The sequence below is a fragment of the Dendronephthya gigantea genome, unplaced genomic scaffold (genome assembly GCF_004324835.1).
Source record: "Dendronephthya gigantea isolate DGI-Jeju-01 unplaced genomic scaffold, DenGig_1.0 000107F, whole genome shotgun sequence".
NCBI lineage: Eukaryota > Metazoa > Cnidaria > Anthozoa > Malacalcyonacea > Nephtheidae > Dendronephthya > Dendronephthya gigantea.
The window spans coordinates 200,288-216,433 of NW_021163117.1; the positions used below are offsets into that span (position 1 = coordinate 200,288).

The following is a 16,146-nucleotide window of genomic DNA, read 5'->3' on the forward strand; positions in this document are numbered from 1 at the left end:
ACCGAAAGATGGTAAGCATGTCAAAGAATTTAGATACATCTAGATGCATAATGAAATGAACCTATGAGTTTTCAGTTTTATATGGTACGAGGGGACCAAATTCGTGACAGAATTTTCACTCATAGCACTACTGGCAAGCGCAGGTACAGTGAAGTATTCATGTGCATTACATCCACGTATTGAAGATTATATTTAAATGCCTAATTCGTACCAAAGGTAACAACCTGATATCAAGCCTTGAATTTGTACTTTCCAGAGCATCGCCTTGTTTTGTCATTTATCAAATCATGAAATATAATTTATCATTGCACATTTTATTTTCATCACTGCACATAATGAATTGTTATTACTGCACACAAAAATTAGGTATGAATACAATCGAAAATAAGTTTGTGGTTATTTTCTTATACATCTAGAGCCACGCTTATTTATAGGAATGCTGAGGTATCCCTGTATGTTAAGGGAATCATAACCAAAAAGTTTTAGTGTGATGTACAATACATGCGCTAGAGATTAAGTACATATAACACCAAAATCAACATGAAGAATTATGAAAGTTTATTTAAATGCAGTTAGTTAATCAAAAAATCAACTTCAGAGTCTCGAACAGGAATGAAACCTGCATACTTCTCTGTGTCACTCGATCTTATAAAACATGCATTTTCTTCCGTGTATATCCTCTACCTACAAAATGAATCTTCGTCTCGCCCGTACTGCAGTGAATTCTTTCAATTTTCAATGACAATGCAATATTCTGAAGGAAGCATGTTCAAGAGAAAGAGATATTGATTTCATCACGTCAGCTGTGAAAGATGTTTTTATTCCAAGACAGAACAAGTTTAACAAGAAGGAACAACTTGGATGTAAAAAAATGGAAACACGAGTACCGGAAAAGTTGAAATATATCATTGGTTGGGGCGTGGTTATCAGCTGTCTATAAAATAAGTCGCTAGATGGTTGTTTCATTCATTTCTGATTTCACAGATACCACAACGCCAAGCAAATTGATCTTCGTGAAAAGTTCTAGAGTCCCTTCAGGTTGGGAAAGTATTTTTATTTTATATATGTGTATACATATAGCTATGTTTCTGATAGTATAAAGTGATCTATGCCGTCAATTTATTAAAAGTGTACAATGATGCAAGTGGCTTTCGTATTCCTTATATTTCTGGTTAACGTCATGAGCATCCATGCTGGGACCGACTTCGATAAGACATGGACATTCACTTGTCCACATGGTATGTTAAATATCCTCCTCCAGTATTTATTGCTTTTATATTATCAACAACACAAGTGTCAAGGCTCATGCAATGATATGAACATTAGCTTAATCACGAAGTAAAAGTGAAAGAGGAAAAAATAAAGTTTTCTTCTGAAATGCGAAAATTCGTCATTTGAACTTAGGTTTTTGACCCGAGACGAAGTTGAAATGCATTGTGCGATTTGTACATACACCTCTTAGGGCCTGCTTACATGGAGCGAGATATCCCGGCTATAGGCGGGGTAAAAAGCGCATCACATTACAGGATTAGTTATTAGTCTTTCATTATATGCAGTTTTCACCTCGCCTAGCCGGGATAACCCGCTCCATGTAAACATGCCCTTATTTTTTAAACTTTGATTTCACATACATAATGTACAGTAACTTTGAATTGAAGCTGCATGCATATATAAACACGATAAAAATCCTGCAAATAGACCTTTCTTATAATGACATCAAACGCGAAATGTCTGATTATACACGAAATTTGATTGGCTCCACAAAACTATTGAGCCAATCAAACTTTGTGTAACATCAGACTTTCCACGTTTGACGTCATTATAAAAAAGGTCTATTGCCTACAACCAAAGTCACTTAATAACTTCATACCTATAATAATGCCCTAGTCCGGCTAGATTACTTTGATAGGTTGTTTTTAGCTCGAAATTGCAGTTCACAAAATCTTAATTCTTAAACATAGGACAATCTATTAATCACATCAGCAGTGTCCATAGCAACAGGCACGAAGACCGCTCGTGGACATTCAGGTGCAGATATAGCTCGAAAATTGCAGCGACATGCTACTGGACAGGATGGGTGAATGCGTACGATCAAGAGCTAATTTATCAATGTCCTAATGGAGTTATCGCGGGTATAAACTATATTGTGATATACGTGCATAAGTAATTTTCACATTGGTTGGTCGATAAAGCATGAATGTTCAAAGCTCAAAATGTTTTTTTATTAATATAATTCAGGTGTTTATTCCAAACACAGCAACAAACGTGAAGACAGACGATTTAAGTTCAGATGCTGTCGTACAAAAAAGAATTGTCAACGTGATTGTTCATGGACCGCTCATGTTAATAACTGGGATGGTTATATGAATTACAATATACCCTTGACCAAATTTCTCGTTGGAGCACAAAGCCTTCACGATAATGGAAAAGAGTAAGTCTGTGAATATTTTTCATTTTTCCACCAATGGAAGCTGGTCACAAAAATTATTGACTTCAATCATCGCTGCATGGTAGAACTCGAAGAAAGCACTTTTGATAGATTGCCTTAAAAAAACCCAAACCCGGCCAAAGAATAAAATTATAACACCCATGCATATTATATAATACCTATAAATATAAAAATTATACATTTCACTGCTTCTCTCTCTCAAGAGAACTTACTTTTCCTTGTTAAATTCAACAGCGCTGTACTGGATGTAACAAACAAACATGCATCAGACAAACATCAAACTATTATATATATCAAATGAACAACACTCTGATTTGCACTGATATTTTCACTATGATTTTAGCTATATATAATGAGTGGCCTATTTTTCCCGTTTTTAAATTATATGCATTAGTTGTCAGCGAAGATTTATGTTTCTTAATTACTGCGTAAGACATTGATATTATTTTCACGTTGATCACTTTTCTTATTCCTTCATAACCACCGCAAACTCGTATTACTAGGGCTTTATAGACCAGAGTTGAAACCCTACGTAGAGTTTTTAAATGCCCTTGATTATTACAGATGTTTAGATCGATGCTGTTTTCATACCCATGATTTTTTTATAGGGACAGAAGATGGAGATTCCTTACCTGTCGACAAAGCTGAATTCTGATCTTTTATTGTGTCCTCACTAATTCTCATATAATGAAATCATGCATGTTTAACTAAATTTTCTTAAGAATCCTTACTGCAGCATAAACGAAGAAATAGTTTTAGCTACGAAAATCTTACTTATCACAAATAAAATTTGAAAAACACAACAGGTCTTAATCACTTTCAATTATTCCTGCACCTCGGCTCGCACTTATCCTAACCGTATACGTATACCCTAAATTCATATAGAAAGCATTTGCCTGAATTTGTGGATGCAAAACCGAATTTCTTTAACTTCAGTCTTCATGTTTTATCGGTCTTTTTACTCGTTTTGATTAGCTTTACGAAGCTGAAACTTCATAACAAACAGTTTCAATTAAACTCACGCAGTGACCGATTTTAATAAGCCCGGTAATGATATTTGAATGATATCAGACTCAGACACGATTTTTATTGAACTATCAGACACGAACTATTTCAAGACATGCCTGGTATGTTTATACCAAGTACAAACGATCAATAGGGTCACACTGATTTTTTGAAGTTGCGAATCTCACCTTTCTAACCCGATATGTAAATATAATTTAAATTATCTGATAGAAACCTACTCATCTGTAATATTATGGTGTTCATTCTAATCTATGCAAATTACACAGTAGACATGATTTAGGAAAAAAAACCCATCGGGCTCGCCCGGGAATTGAACCCGGGACCTCTCGCACCCTAAGCGAGAATCATACCACTAGACCAGCGAGCCACGCTTGCTTTATAGTTTTAGAATACAATATTTATATTCACTACCAGTTGTACAACAAAGAAGTATTCACGGCAAAATTGTTGCCTGGCAACTTGGGCTGGTGGCGTGCGCCATATCAACAGGTCATATTTCACATTTTTAAATCTTGTCAAGGAACGCACGCAATAATCCTCATGTAACTCACGGGGTAAATATCATTGAAAAACCTTTTTAAAGTCTGTCAGTCAGAGTTTCAGAGATTATGATACACAGGAGAAACGTTAAGACTTTTGTGATTGTGCGACGTCAAGGTGCAATTTCAACTGAGGTCAACCCTGGGTCAATCGACAACGGGCATCAACTGTCACAACATTGACAAAAGAGCGGTTCAAATATGCTTTTCTTTGCGACGATACAATTCTTAAGCCTGGTTTCCATTTAATCGTAATTGTCGTGCATGAGTCATTTTCGCCGATGAGAAAGAGTCCGGTTGTAAATCTCTATTTGTTGACTGCACACAAATAGAAATATTTTATCACATCAGCCACCTTGACATGTTCACGACACTTAACGACTTTACGGAAACCAGGCGTAAAGGCTGTTTTCCACTTATCGCAAAATCAACTCGCGAGGTCGCTGCGAGTATTTGCATGTAACTGAAATAACTTTTTAAGGATAAAGTTCCCAAATTTCTGAGATCTGGTGTTGTATACCTTTTCAAGTGTCGATGCTGTTCCACATCGTACGTGAGACAAACCAAACGCCATCTACACACCAGAGTATCCAACACTTGGGAATTTTCCCTAACTGGAGACCGTCATCCAGTCCAGTTAACCATCATCTAGTCCAGTTAAGCGTCATCCAGTCCAGTTAACCGTCATCTAGTCCAGTTATGTCGAGCATGAACTCTATATGATAAGGCAATTCCTCCTAATGATACGGCAACTCCTCCTAGAGGAACAAATAAACCGTTCTTTTGATGCTGTTCGTGTTTAGATTTAAATGGGGTAAGAATATATTTAATATATGTAGATTCTGGTCCTATTTTAATAATATCGCTGTTATTTCGCCGTTTAACAAGATGTCGTCGTGTATGGGCGCGTTCACACGTCGCAGTTTGTACACGATTGAAGATTTAATATAATCCGGCAAAGTGCATGGAATCGGGGCGCTTAGCGAATGATCGGAGAGCGTAATTGTACAACCACCGAATGTAAACTAGGTTAATTCACGTCAAATTCACAGTTGCATGTACTACACGGAACAATGTCAAAAGCTCTTGACTGATATTATGACACATCGTCATTTAATACAAAGTGTAAGTTCCGATACCCAATATCCTCGTAAATTCTATGTACACGAAGCTAGCGAGTTCAGTGCCTCGGCGAATATTGTCGTGGGTCGAGGAATAAACCAGAAATGCCTGGAGAAACTGAAGTTAATGGAAAATGAATTTCAAGAGTGGAATCGTATTTTTAATCGCATACTATATCGCAAAGGTTTTTTACCTGAAGAAGATATATATTTAGAAGCTACATTGTGATTTTAAGATAAAATAATAATTCCCGCACAAAGATAAAATTATTGCATGCGAGTTCATTTTTTTTATTATTTGAACGTATGCATGGTTTCAGTGTGAGCAGATCTGGTAATTTTTATTACTAAATTCGGTGCATGGGATGCACAAAGGCAACCCCGTCTGATATTGATAATTACCAAACTTATACGAAGAGGGGGCATTCTAACTAGATTTGGACAGCTCTGGTCTTAAAAAATTTGCGTATATGGTCACACTGTATGGTTTACAAATGGCTCTAACAATATCAGTGTGACATATTGATCCTCGACATTTTCTCGTCCCCTTTGGACTTATTATCCTCGACCCTCGACTATTAGTAAAACTCGACGCGTGTGAATACACATATTCAAATCAGCTTACCCTTCACAAACCAAAGGTGGAGCAAACTACAAACTGCTTTAACAACCTGAAGTAAAAACATAACTATACGATAACTGGTTTTGTTACCCGCGAAAACTTTAAGAAAATTTGTTATCCAGGAAAATGGCGGAACTGAAACTCCTCGTATTGCTTGTCATCTTCCAGACTTTCACGCCTTGCTGCATTGGTGCAAAAGGTAGGCTCCAAGTTTCACTTTAGGAATTTGAAATTTAAGACGTAAAAGTGAACGACGATGGCTGATAATACAAACGTATAGCATACTCATATTAAATACCAACATATAAGACAGGCTGGCGCGGTAAATTAGGCCATAAAAGGTCTACAGCTGAGTGATTCCTACGCCAGAGCTTTACATGTTAGTAATTAAATCAGTATAATTTGTTACTAAACGTTCATCATGATCACCATTTAAAATCTTCGGGTCTTTTAATTCACCAGACCTACTGTATCCGAAATGGTGAATTACTTCGCCAAGGCCACGCGGACGTAAACTACGAGATCAGTTTATTCGGTCAGTGTTGGCGCAGAGCCGCCAAAATCTTTCCTTGTAAGAATGAGTTGTACAAAGCAGCTCTGAATGCGTTTGCAAGCAAATCATGAACTAAGAAGACGTGTAATTGTCATAAAAAAGATGTCTTAATGCAAGAATAAAGTTATAAAATTTGAGTGCAAAATGAAAGTGCTAAATTTTTCTCCTTTGCTAAAGACATCTCATCACATGACAAAGAGTGACATGTTTGCTGATTGCACATTTGAATCACCGAAGTATCGTTCAAATTGACTTTTATTTCTCCAACTTCCTTCCCTGTAATGTAGTTTATTTCCTTCACTGCATTTTTTATTATTAAGCACATGCATGTTTTCTTAAAGAGTTGTAAACAATTATAAACGCTGTGTGTCTTTCTTCTTCCGTTTAATATGAATTCTTTCCATATTGAAATATGGACAAAAATGCTTAATAGCAATCTAATTTAGTCATGTGGAGAATGCCATGCAAGAAAACTCTAAACGCTTTTATACAACTGCTTATTTAGTGCATTCGATTTTATTCCTAGTCTAGCAATTCCCCACGTTATAATTCAATACACGTTGCAAAATTTGAAACAGAATTAATAATGATAGAAATAACATATTGGGCTAATATAAGTCGTTGGCAATCACTGAATGAAAGCAATTCCTGCGGTTGTATACAGGTTTGAATTATATGGTAATATAACATTACTTGAAGCAAACACACATGTGACTGTCAGTGTCGCAGATGATCTGTCACTTTTCCTGATGTGTCCGTGGCGTGGCTAACACACGCTTTCCGACAAATATAAGTAGGCTTGTATTTGTGCATCGGTCACGTCCGGTTTGTGCACTTATACCGACATTGATCTCAACTTTTATGAATGATGCAGTATTTTGTTTTGTTTGTTCGACTTCTTTTAACTGCAACCATTTGGTACAACTTACTCGTTAACGGTCAAAAGAGAAAAGGTACCTTCATGTGGCGGGGCAAGCCAGGATTCCACAAGCCAAATGTTTAATTTTAGCAAAATTACGGAATAGTTATACGCATATGTGGTAAAGACAGATGAGATTTCGGTTGGGAAAGATAGTAAATATTTGGCATCGCGTATCACGCATAGAGATATTAATTCTCGTGAAAAAATTCCGCTTTATTACACAAAAACACGAAAGCCCTGTTCATCTGGGCGGAAGTTTACGACCAACTAAATTCTACTTTACAATTTACATATGACGAAACTTTATCCGGAAAGACGTAAAATTTTCAGTTGTGACGTATGCTCTTCCTGGTTGGCGGAACTTGGCGACAAAATTAGGAATTCGACAAAGATGCTGACTAAACATTTGAGGAAAATATTCTCCCGCTTACCGAGATTTCGCCTTTTATCAAGCGACTGAAGCGAGATCTCGGCAATTGAATTTGCAAATAAAAATCATCGCTCGGATTTACATTCCTCCACTGCCGAGAATAGACAGGAAATCATCGATACATACACAGAGATAATAATGGTCTTTCGCGGCTTATTTACTTGTCGTCTTCGTGTGTATTTTTGTCACTCTGAATTTAGTACTATATACAATATTAAACAATACCATAAAAATATTTTTTGCCATTCGAACATAAAATCCATATATCTACCCGCAACCGTGTCAGAGTTGGTAGATATGAAAATATTTGTCATTAGTGCTATCAAGAAAACAAAGAAAACAAAAGGAAAAGAAAAAGGAAACAAAGAACTAGTGTGATGTTGTTTGGCCTCAAATATGCAGCTATCTGCCAACCCTGAGCCGTGTAATATCCTATACAGGGTGTCCCAAAAAAAACGCAACCACTTAAATATGCAAGAATATTAATATATTGTTCGGGTTTGCACCATAGTTCAGCTAAAATGACTTTTAGCATTGTAAATGAAGGATTAAGAGCCATTTTCAATTCCCAGAGGTGCTTATCTATTGTGCTTTAGAGCTGTATTAATGTTCTGCATATTTAAGTGGTTGCTTTTTTTTTGGGACACCCTGTACATATACATATACACCCCTAATTAAGCATGCAGTTACAATGCGAAGAGTGTAAAGGTGTCTATAAAAAACCCATTATAGAATCTAATAGGCATATAATTTATGTTGCTCCTGTTCAATAACAAAAGATCGTGGGCCCCTGGGAGTGATTACGGTTACACGTTTATACAGGGTGTCCCAAAAAAATGTCCCCTCTATTGAAATCAAGCCTTTGTTCGAATCTGATTGCCTTAATATTATGATAAACCCAATTGAAAGCAAGACGCTTTATTTGAATGCCTCAACCTAATAAATATGCTATTTACACACTACTGCGTTGATCATGCATTCAAATTCCAACAAAAGCTTCATTTCAATAGCGGGGACTTTTTTTTGGGACACCCTGTACACCCTGTATGCTTGTACATGTACATCCGGCAGTAAATCAATTTGAAATGAAACGAAAGCGCCTTGAATGATGTACGAGCAGATTTCTTACAGTGGAAGAAATCATTGCTTGGTGTTTAAGTCAGTGTTATTACCTGGAAGAAGTAATTTCTACGTTCGAGCATTCAAATGGTATATATTAATAGTGTAAACGATTGTTATACCGACGAATATAAGTGAGAACAACGGCAGATAGTCTAAAGTTTAAGTAACTTAGAGCCTCTACACACAAGAGGTTTTGCTGTGGATAATCATAAATAACTTATGTATACACGCGGACATAAAACAAAAGGTACATGGCGGGGTTGACATCACAGCTCCCTAGGACGTAAATCAGCAGAAGCCAATTAGGGTGAACTATTTGTTGTCGAGTCGTCGAGAGGTTAGTGAAGTTAGTCGTGGACAACTATATACAGTGGATTCAGTTACTTGTGGATAAATTCGTTACTTGTAGATAACTCTTTTTCTGAGCGACAGTCGACAAGCTATAAATTATAACGTGTGTGAGACCGCCATCTTCAACTAACTTAAAAACTAATAGAACTATCTTTCACCTGAAGTTTGACACAAGATTCTTTTTAACGGTTTTTTTTAATAAGTATCATTTAAATGATTTTAAACTCAGCGTATACGGTACGACAGCGGAAAACAGCTCTTAGTCAGCTTCTGTCGATTTCGATGATGTGACTTAAAATGCAATTGTTAGCCTATATACTTAGTGTAATAATTTTATACCGATTGAAGTTAACTTTATTTTGGCACTAGATATAATAACAAATCACTTATTTATTGATATCTCGTGAAAACAGTGTGTTTCGTTGACCCTCGACCGTTCGTTGTTGCCCTCGGCTTCGCCTCGGGCCACTACGGCGGTCTCGGGTCAACAAAGCGACACACAGTTTCCCTCGGCGTCAGTAAATACAGTAGTCCCCCGCTAATTCGAACTCGCTTAACTGGAACTCCTCGCTAACTCAAACTAAATCCAGTTCGAGTTAGCGATGAACTACTGTGAGTGTTTTCAAATAAACTCTTTAGACTCGACTTGGGGTAGTTTAAAATCATACATGCAGCTGTTTAATTTATTACTTTGATTCAACCAGTTTTAAATATTAGAAATCGCCTGTCGATAATATAATTTCTTGTTCCCAATAGAGTGTTCTTCTCCGTGGAAAAATTTTGGCAATGTCTGTTATTCCAAGACTACTCAAAGTGCTACCTGGAATAATGCGAAGGAGCGATGTAAAAGCAAGGGTGGTCGACTTGCAAGAATTCATTCGTCTGCCCTCAACACATTTCTTTTTCAGACGTTTGTAACAGGAGATATTAACGCGTGGATTGGTTTGAAAAGATGTAAACATGGACCATGGTGTTATCCATATGGAACGCGTTCAGAATATTTCAAATGGGCAACAGGACAACCTGATAATGCAAAAGGGAAAGAAGATTGTGTCGCAATGTACAACACCGGATTGTGGAATGACGAAACATGCACATTCAAGAAACAAGGAATCTGCGAGAAATGTGAGTGAAATAAATAATTACACACACTAACAAATAATTGGTCTTTTTAATGTATCCTGAACACATATTAGACATGATTTTTATATACCTATCCCTGCCTCTAGTGTTGTTAAACATAGACTATAATCAAGTTTAAAACTTTGCATTTGATAGTTGTTTTTAACAACAGTAACAGCACAACCTGCCAGATGTTGAAATAGGTTCTCAGTTCTGTATATTCCGTTCAAACCTAGTTACAAACTTTCCAAATGGGTGCAAAAAAGCGCTTCAATTTCATCTCATGAATTCATAAAAGACGAACAATGTTTAGCACGCGAAATTAGAGCCTCGCCTTTTTGCTGAAGTTTATCACTGCAATTGCCGAATTTCTTTAAAACATTAGAAATCCTTTTCCATGCCCGGTATGAATTTTATTAATTGTCACGAAAACAGGGATTTAGGCGAGGGATTTAGAGACAGCAGATTATAGATGGGGATAAAGATTTCCTCATCCCAAATGCATGTATTAGTGATGACATAATTTTTATTAACGCTAAATCATTTCTTTTGAAACTACAATATTGTAGACCAGGATGAATGTGTGTTTGGAAAGCCAAAATGTCATTCTAACGCTACGTGCAGCAATACTGTTGAATCATACAATTGTGCTTGTAATGAAGGCTTTGTTGGAAATGGAAAAGTCTGCGAAGGTAGAGTGCATAGAATACGAACAGCTTATGAAGGGAACATTATGTTTTCTGGACTCGAGGCGACGCTGAGTGAAATATCGATGGTCGAGGGTCCACAAAACATAATGTTTTCTGAGTTCTCGGTAAATAAGTTTTTTATTATATACCACTTGTCAAAGAAAAATTATATTTAATACCACTTGTCAAAGCAAAGCAACGAAATAACTATTCATATAAAAGACATAATTTCAAATGGATAAACAGTCTGAAGGTCACACGTCTAGGAGCGCCTAACACGTTATCTCACTCTGCAAAGGGTCGCACTGACGACATCAACATTTCGTAACTCTCGCGTGATTCGCTCTCGACCAAAGAAATGCAACGAACACCAAAGTTTGACAAGCGGTATATAATAATCACCTTTCACATCGAGTAAAGCAGATATTCGCTCGGTGAATATGGTATTCATGATATTTATAGTTATAATATCACACGTGGCATGAAATATATTTAGGTAATGTAATTTATTTACGCTTACAGCCAGCTAGATATATTGCCAGCCATGAATTTTGCACACCCCTTCCGCAGCTCAGTTTTCTGAGCATCAAAAATGACACATTAAATTTTACGCCGTTTTGGGATAATTTTGGCTAGGAGTAATGGTTCTCCTAGCCGCTTTATTTCTGTCAAACAAAAAGATATTTATTAATACATTCCATTAAAATTCCAAATATTTATGCTCAGAAAAGTGTGAGGCACATTACCGCCAGCACCTGTATATACGCCTACTAAGATCGCCAATTAAGATATAACGGTCGTCTCTCGATATATATCAGCTACTGTAAATCATGCAATGTACATAATTGCTAGTGGAAGCTTTAGGGAGGAGGTGGGTTCAACTTTAAACGAGATCTGTCTTCTGCGATGTCACGCCTAAACTGACCGTTTGTGGTTTGGGTATTCGGTCTTGTAAGTTTTCAAATTGTTGCTGCCCATTGATGACCACCGTTCCCACATTGCGTGCATGCACTCCGTTACCTGTCGGTCTTTTAGATAGGGCAGCCAGCCCATTTTATAAGAGTTTTAGTTATCGTCGGCAAGGCGTATCCCCTTGGGGTTGCACCTGGCCTTAGTACTCTATTTATAAAATCACATCACATAAATTTCGTATTTTCTTTGTAAATGTTTTGTTTTAATATCAGCGTGTGAAAATAGTCTCAATTAGTCTGGCAAAAAATGGTGAAATATTCAGGGCAAATTTTGATGACCATATTTCAATGATCTAATTACCAATGATGTACCAATACTAATAGCATTCTCTATCACACGCGACTATGTTTAATAATGCATCCAAAGCAAATAGAGAGTTTAATTCTTTCATGAAAATCTCGATGAAACAAATCTCGAGGAAATCCAGTCAATCAATCCATACTCATTTCTTCGTATAAAAAGGAAAATCTTTTTTTTGAACGACACGTGATTATGAAATCAACGTGAAGTTACCTTCACATAAGGCTACCTTATGTGAAGGTCTATTCACAAGATTCAATTTTGTTGCATCTAATTCACTTCTGATGGATGTTTTATATTCTGTTGTCTTGTCTTGTGTATCAGCAGCAAATCCATTGAAGCCAATGCACTACGGCTTCATCGATAGCCGACTATATTCCATACGTCAGAAGTGGTTTGGATCCAAGAGTCCTGTTATTTTCAAGGTTTATTTGCGGCATTAAACATTAATTGGATATTGCATGTCTAAATTACCATTATTTTGAACTTCAACAATAGATCAGGATGAATGTGCGTTGAAGACTCACGGATGTCACTCTTACGCCACGTGTCACAATACCATTGGATCATACACATGTTATTGTAATAAAGGATTTACAGGAAATGGGACAGTTTGTGAAGGTAAAGAGTGCGACCCGAGGTACAATGTTCCCTTTTCATACCAGAATTCGTACATATATTCCTGTAATCGCATCGCAAATATGGTAATTTTTCGTTTAATCCCCCGTGTTGGGAAAATCATTTTCTAATTTTTTTTCAAAATCCACATTGTGGAAAGAGCATGGAAGCTGGTTGGAAATAGTATGAAAATTTATAATATCAGTAATTCCATTTTCATATACTATAGATATAGAATGGATATGGTATGGATAGAGTATGGATATAGTGTGGATATAGTATTGATATAGTCAGGGGCGCCGTGGCCGGGGGGGGGGCAGGGGGGGCCATGCCCCCCCCCAGGATTCAAACCTGTCGGAAATTTACGAACATTGCATGTTGTCGGAGTATATCAATCATAACAGAGACTAAGCTATTTTTTGCATTTGTGGCTGTGTTATGCTGAACAACCCAAAAGTATTTGAACTATCAGAAAATAGACGCGGTTATTTCTAATATTATACGGTACGACACTACCTCAAGTTTTTATTAGACTGTTGTCGCGCAGGCTAAACTAGCTTTTTCTTCCGAACGTTTTCGGTTTCCGATAAACATGCATAGTTTCTATTAATGTGACATTACGCAAGGAATGTAATTTTCGAAATGTCGGAGATTGGCGCGATAAAATCGCGATGAATGGCCATGTATCTTTGACCGCATTTATTGTTCAGTGAGTTTATACAGTTTATTGCATTGATATGGTGACCGTCTAAAGAAACACCAGCATGTCCCGTATCAGAATGCTGGAGCTACAGCAAATCCTTTTCAAGTTTATAGTACTTTTAGTCAAACGGTTCCTGAAGTTTTTAAAAGATAAAGTACCGCGATAGTACACCGGAAGAAGTAAACTGATGAGAGGATGGAAGCATTTGCGAATATGTTTATATTTTGGTTATAAACAAATGTTGCGTATAGAATACGCTGTATGCTCATCCACTAAGATTACAAAGCTATAATAGAGTATCATGAAATAACGTATCGCGTTATTTTTTAATGCATGTGGATTAGAAATCTCTGTAATACAGTTTTCCCACAAACAGTTAACTGTATCAAAAATTATTCAACTACTCAATTGAAAAGCGTGTGTAAAACGTGAATATTTATCGGTCATATTCATTGTGCATGAAGCGTCAATTTAAATTAGTAGACGTAGCTCGTGATCTTTGTCATAGCAAATGCATGCGCGTCCTTGCCCAAAACCCCCTGTCAGTTTTGTCAATATTCGTTACTTTTTTATTATAAAGATGTCGGAAAAAAAGTGCTTGTTGGAATAATGTTGCCTTTGGCCACCCCTACATTAGCACACCCACGGCGCCCCTGTGGATATAGTATGGATATAGCGCGGATGTAGAGTGGATATAGTATGGATATAGTGTGGATATAGTTGGGATATAGTATGGATGTAGTGTGGGTAAAGCAAATTTCCATAGTAAAGAGCCAATGTGAGCAAAAATATTTTACTGATAATTTTACTAATAATAACTGTAAACATGCAAGAATTCGGTACTTATGGTCTAAAATAGCCATAACTTGTCCAGAAGGAAGATCAAGGGGTGCGCGTAGCATGTTGGGAAAACTTAAACCTTTCTCTACCTAAACCTTTCTCTTCCAAAACCTTTCTTTTCCAATAAATGAAATTTACCCGAGCCTCATGCATATGTAATAAACCCTATCCACCTATTTGTTCAAAACTAAATTCTACAATCTGTTCTAGACGTGGACGAGTGTGCGTTGGAGACCCACTATTGCCATTATGAAGCCACATGTAACAATACCATTGGTTCATACACATGTGTATGTAATGAAGGATTTTCAGGAAATGGAACTATTTGCGAAGGTACATTGCAAAAAGTTCAGCGTTGCATTTAATTGAAAATATCGGCATCATAAAAATTTAAGCAACACTGCTACCTATATCTGTTGTGCTTTACCTTTCTGACTTTACCGGAACATTGTCAATAAGACAATTGCACGGGCTGAAATACCGATTGTTAAAACCTTTGTGTTTATAGCAAACCGATGTCCATCAGCGTCCTGGACAAGTTATGGCAGCAACTGCTATCGTTTGAATTCCAATGCTCTAACCATGCAGGGTGCGAGCGACTATTGTGACAGCATTGCCGGACAGCTTGTCAGACTTACGGGGGAAGATCTCAAAAACTTTCTTGTTCAAACGTACGCAAAGGACATCAAAACAAGGTTTTGGATTGGTTTGCAGAAGTGTAAAAATGGATGGTGTTATCTTGATGGGAAGAAAACGATTTACACCAATTGGGAAAGAGGAGAACCGAATAATGCAGGAGGAAGTGAAACTTGCGTTGAGATGTTCAGAAATGGGCGATGGAATGACAATCCATGTTATCACAAATACCCATCTATATGCGAAACCAGTAAGTCATTATTGAAAATTATCACATTTCGAAATTATAATTATCAACGAATAACTGGCAATTAAATCTTTTCTTTTGATTTCCCACTCAGACATCAACGAGTGTCATTACAGATGTCATCATAATGCAACATGCAACAAAACCATCGGATCATACACTTGTGTTTGTAACGAAGGATTCACAGGAAATGGAACCGTTTGTGAAGGTATGGTAGGTCAGTATTACTATAGTCTATCGTGGCGTACTACATTGCATGTTGATGCCACGTCTAACAGTACCATTGAATTGGATCATACACATGTACATGTAAAGAAGGATTTACATTAAACGGAAACATTTTCAAAGGTTTATTAACGTCAGAAAAAGTACACAGTTATCTACATGTTGGGTCCTATCTATCAAACACTTAAAAATTAAAACCTTAGATGTAGATGAATGCGCATTGGAAACCCATACATGTGACTTGGATGCCACGTGTAACAATACCATTGGATCATACACATGTACATGTAAAGATGGATTTACAGGAAATGGGACCTCGTGCAAAGGTATGTAATGCAAAGTAAATTTATATTTACTTGCGAGGTACTGATTGTTATTGAACATTAATTGATCGCGTGGCGTAGCGACAGCGATCTATAGTTTCGGCTTGGATTTTTTTTTATTATTTTTTTCCTCTCGGGTCGACCCCCAGCGTCGCTAGCTGCAGGCCATATCACCCTAATCGGGAACCTGCGCACAGGTAAGTTGCTAGTTATATCACGTGTTGTATTCACTTTGGGCATATTTCGTTTCACCTTCGAACTTCGAAGCAGTAAAGCAGAATCAATAAAGCGATCAAAATGTTAGCAAGTGCTATCTTTATCTTTACACTCATTACA

General features: G+C 37.0%; 3 protein-coding genes and 1 non-coding gene across 4 annotated transcripts; 3 read left to right on the forward strand and 1 right to left on the reverse strand.

Moving 5' to 3' along the window:
* The first annotated feature begins 1,135 nt into the window (after positions 1-1,135).
* LOC114534823 (hemagglutinin/amebocyte aggregation factor-like) lies at positions 1,136-2,435 on the forward strand. The gene is made up of 3 exons (XM_028556296.1): positions 1,136-1,238; positions 1,962-2,132; positions 2,239-2,435. The coding sequence occupies exons 1-3, from the start codon at positions 1,136-1,138 to the stop codon at positions 2,433-2,435; spliced, it is 471 nt and encodes a 156-aa protein (XP_028412097.1).
* A 1,335-nt stretch (positions 2,436-3,770) lies between these two features.
* Positions 3,771-3,842, reverse strand: Trnap-agg. The gene has a single exon. It is a non-coding gene; the product is annotated as a tRNA-Pro (tRNA).
* A 2,002-nt stretch (positions 3,843-5,844) lies between these two features.
* Positions 5,845-11,065, forward strand: LOC114534803 (C-type lectin lectoxin-Lio2-like; the record flags this gene model as incomplete). Its single annotated transcript, XM_028556278.1, has 3 exons — positions 5,845-5,956; positions 9,892-10,260; positions 10,827-11,065. Coding segments are annotated over exons 1-3 (681 nt in total), but the record flags the coding sequence as incomplete, so codon positions are not given.
* Positions 11,066-12,821: 1,756 nt separating this feature from the next.
* Positions 12,822-16,114, forward strand: LOC114534824 (fibrillin-1-like). The gene is made up of 6 exons (XM_028556297.1): positions 12,822-12,858; positions 14,590-14,712; positions 14,888-15,265; positions 15,357-15,470; positions 15,691-15,813; positions 15,960-16,114. Exons 1-6 carry the CDS (start codon positions 12,822-12,824, stop codon positions 16,112-16,114), a joined length of 930 nt encoding a protein of 309 aa, XP_028412098.1.
* The last annotated feature ends 32 nt before the right edge of the window (positions 16,115-16,146 follow it).

Coding starts and splice junctions, on each gene's coding strand:
- LOC114534823 (XM_028556296.1), top strand. CDS start 1,136: ATGATGCAAGTGGCTTTCGTATTCCTTATATTTCTGGTTAACGTCATG. Junction 1,239..1,961: donor GACATTCACTTGTCCACATG/GTATGTTAAATA, acceptor TCTTAAACATAG/GACAATCTATTAATCACATC. Junction 2,133..2,238: donor TCCTAATGGAGTTATCGCGG/GTATAAACTATA, acceptor AATATAATTCAG/GTGTTTATTCCAAACACAGC.
- LOC114534824 (XM_028556297.1), top strand. CDS start 12,822: ATGGGACAGTTTGTGAAGGTAAAGAGTGCGACCCGAG. Junction 12,859..14,589: donor GGTAAAGAGTGCGACCCGAG/GTACAATGTTCC, acceptor AATCTGTTCTAG/ACGTGGACGAGTGTGCGTTG. Junction 15,471..15,690: donor AAATGGAACCGTTTGTGAAG/GTATGGTAGGTC, acceptor TTAAAACCTTAG/ATGTAGATGAATGCGCATTG.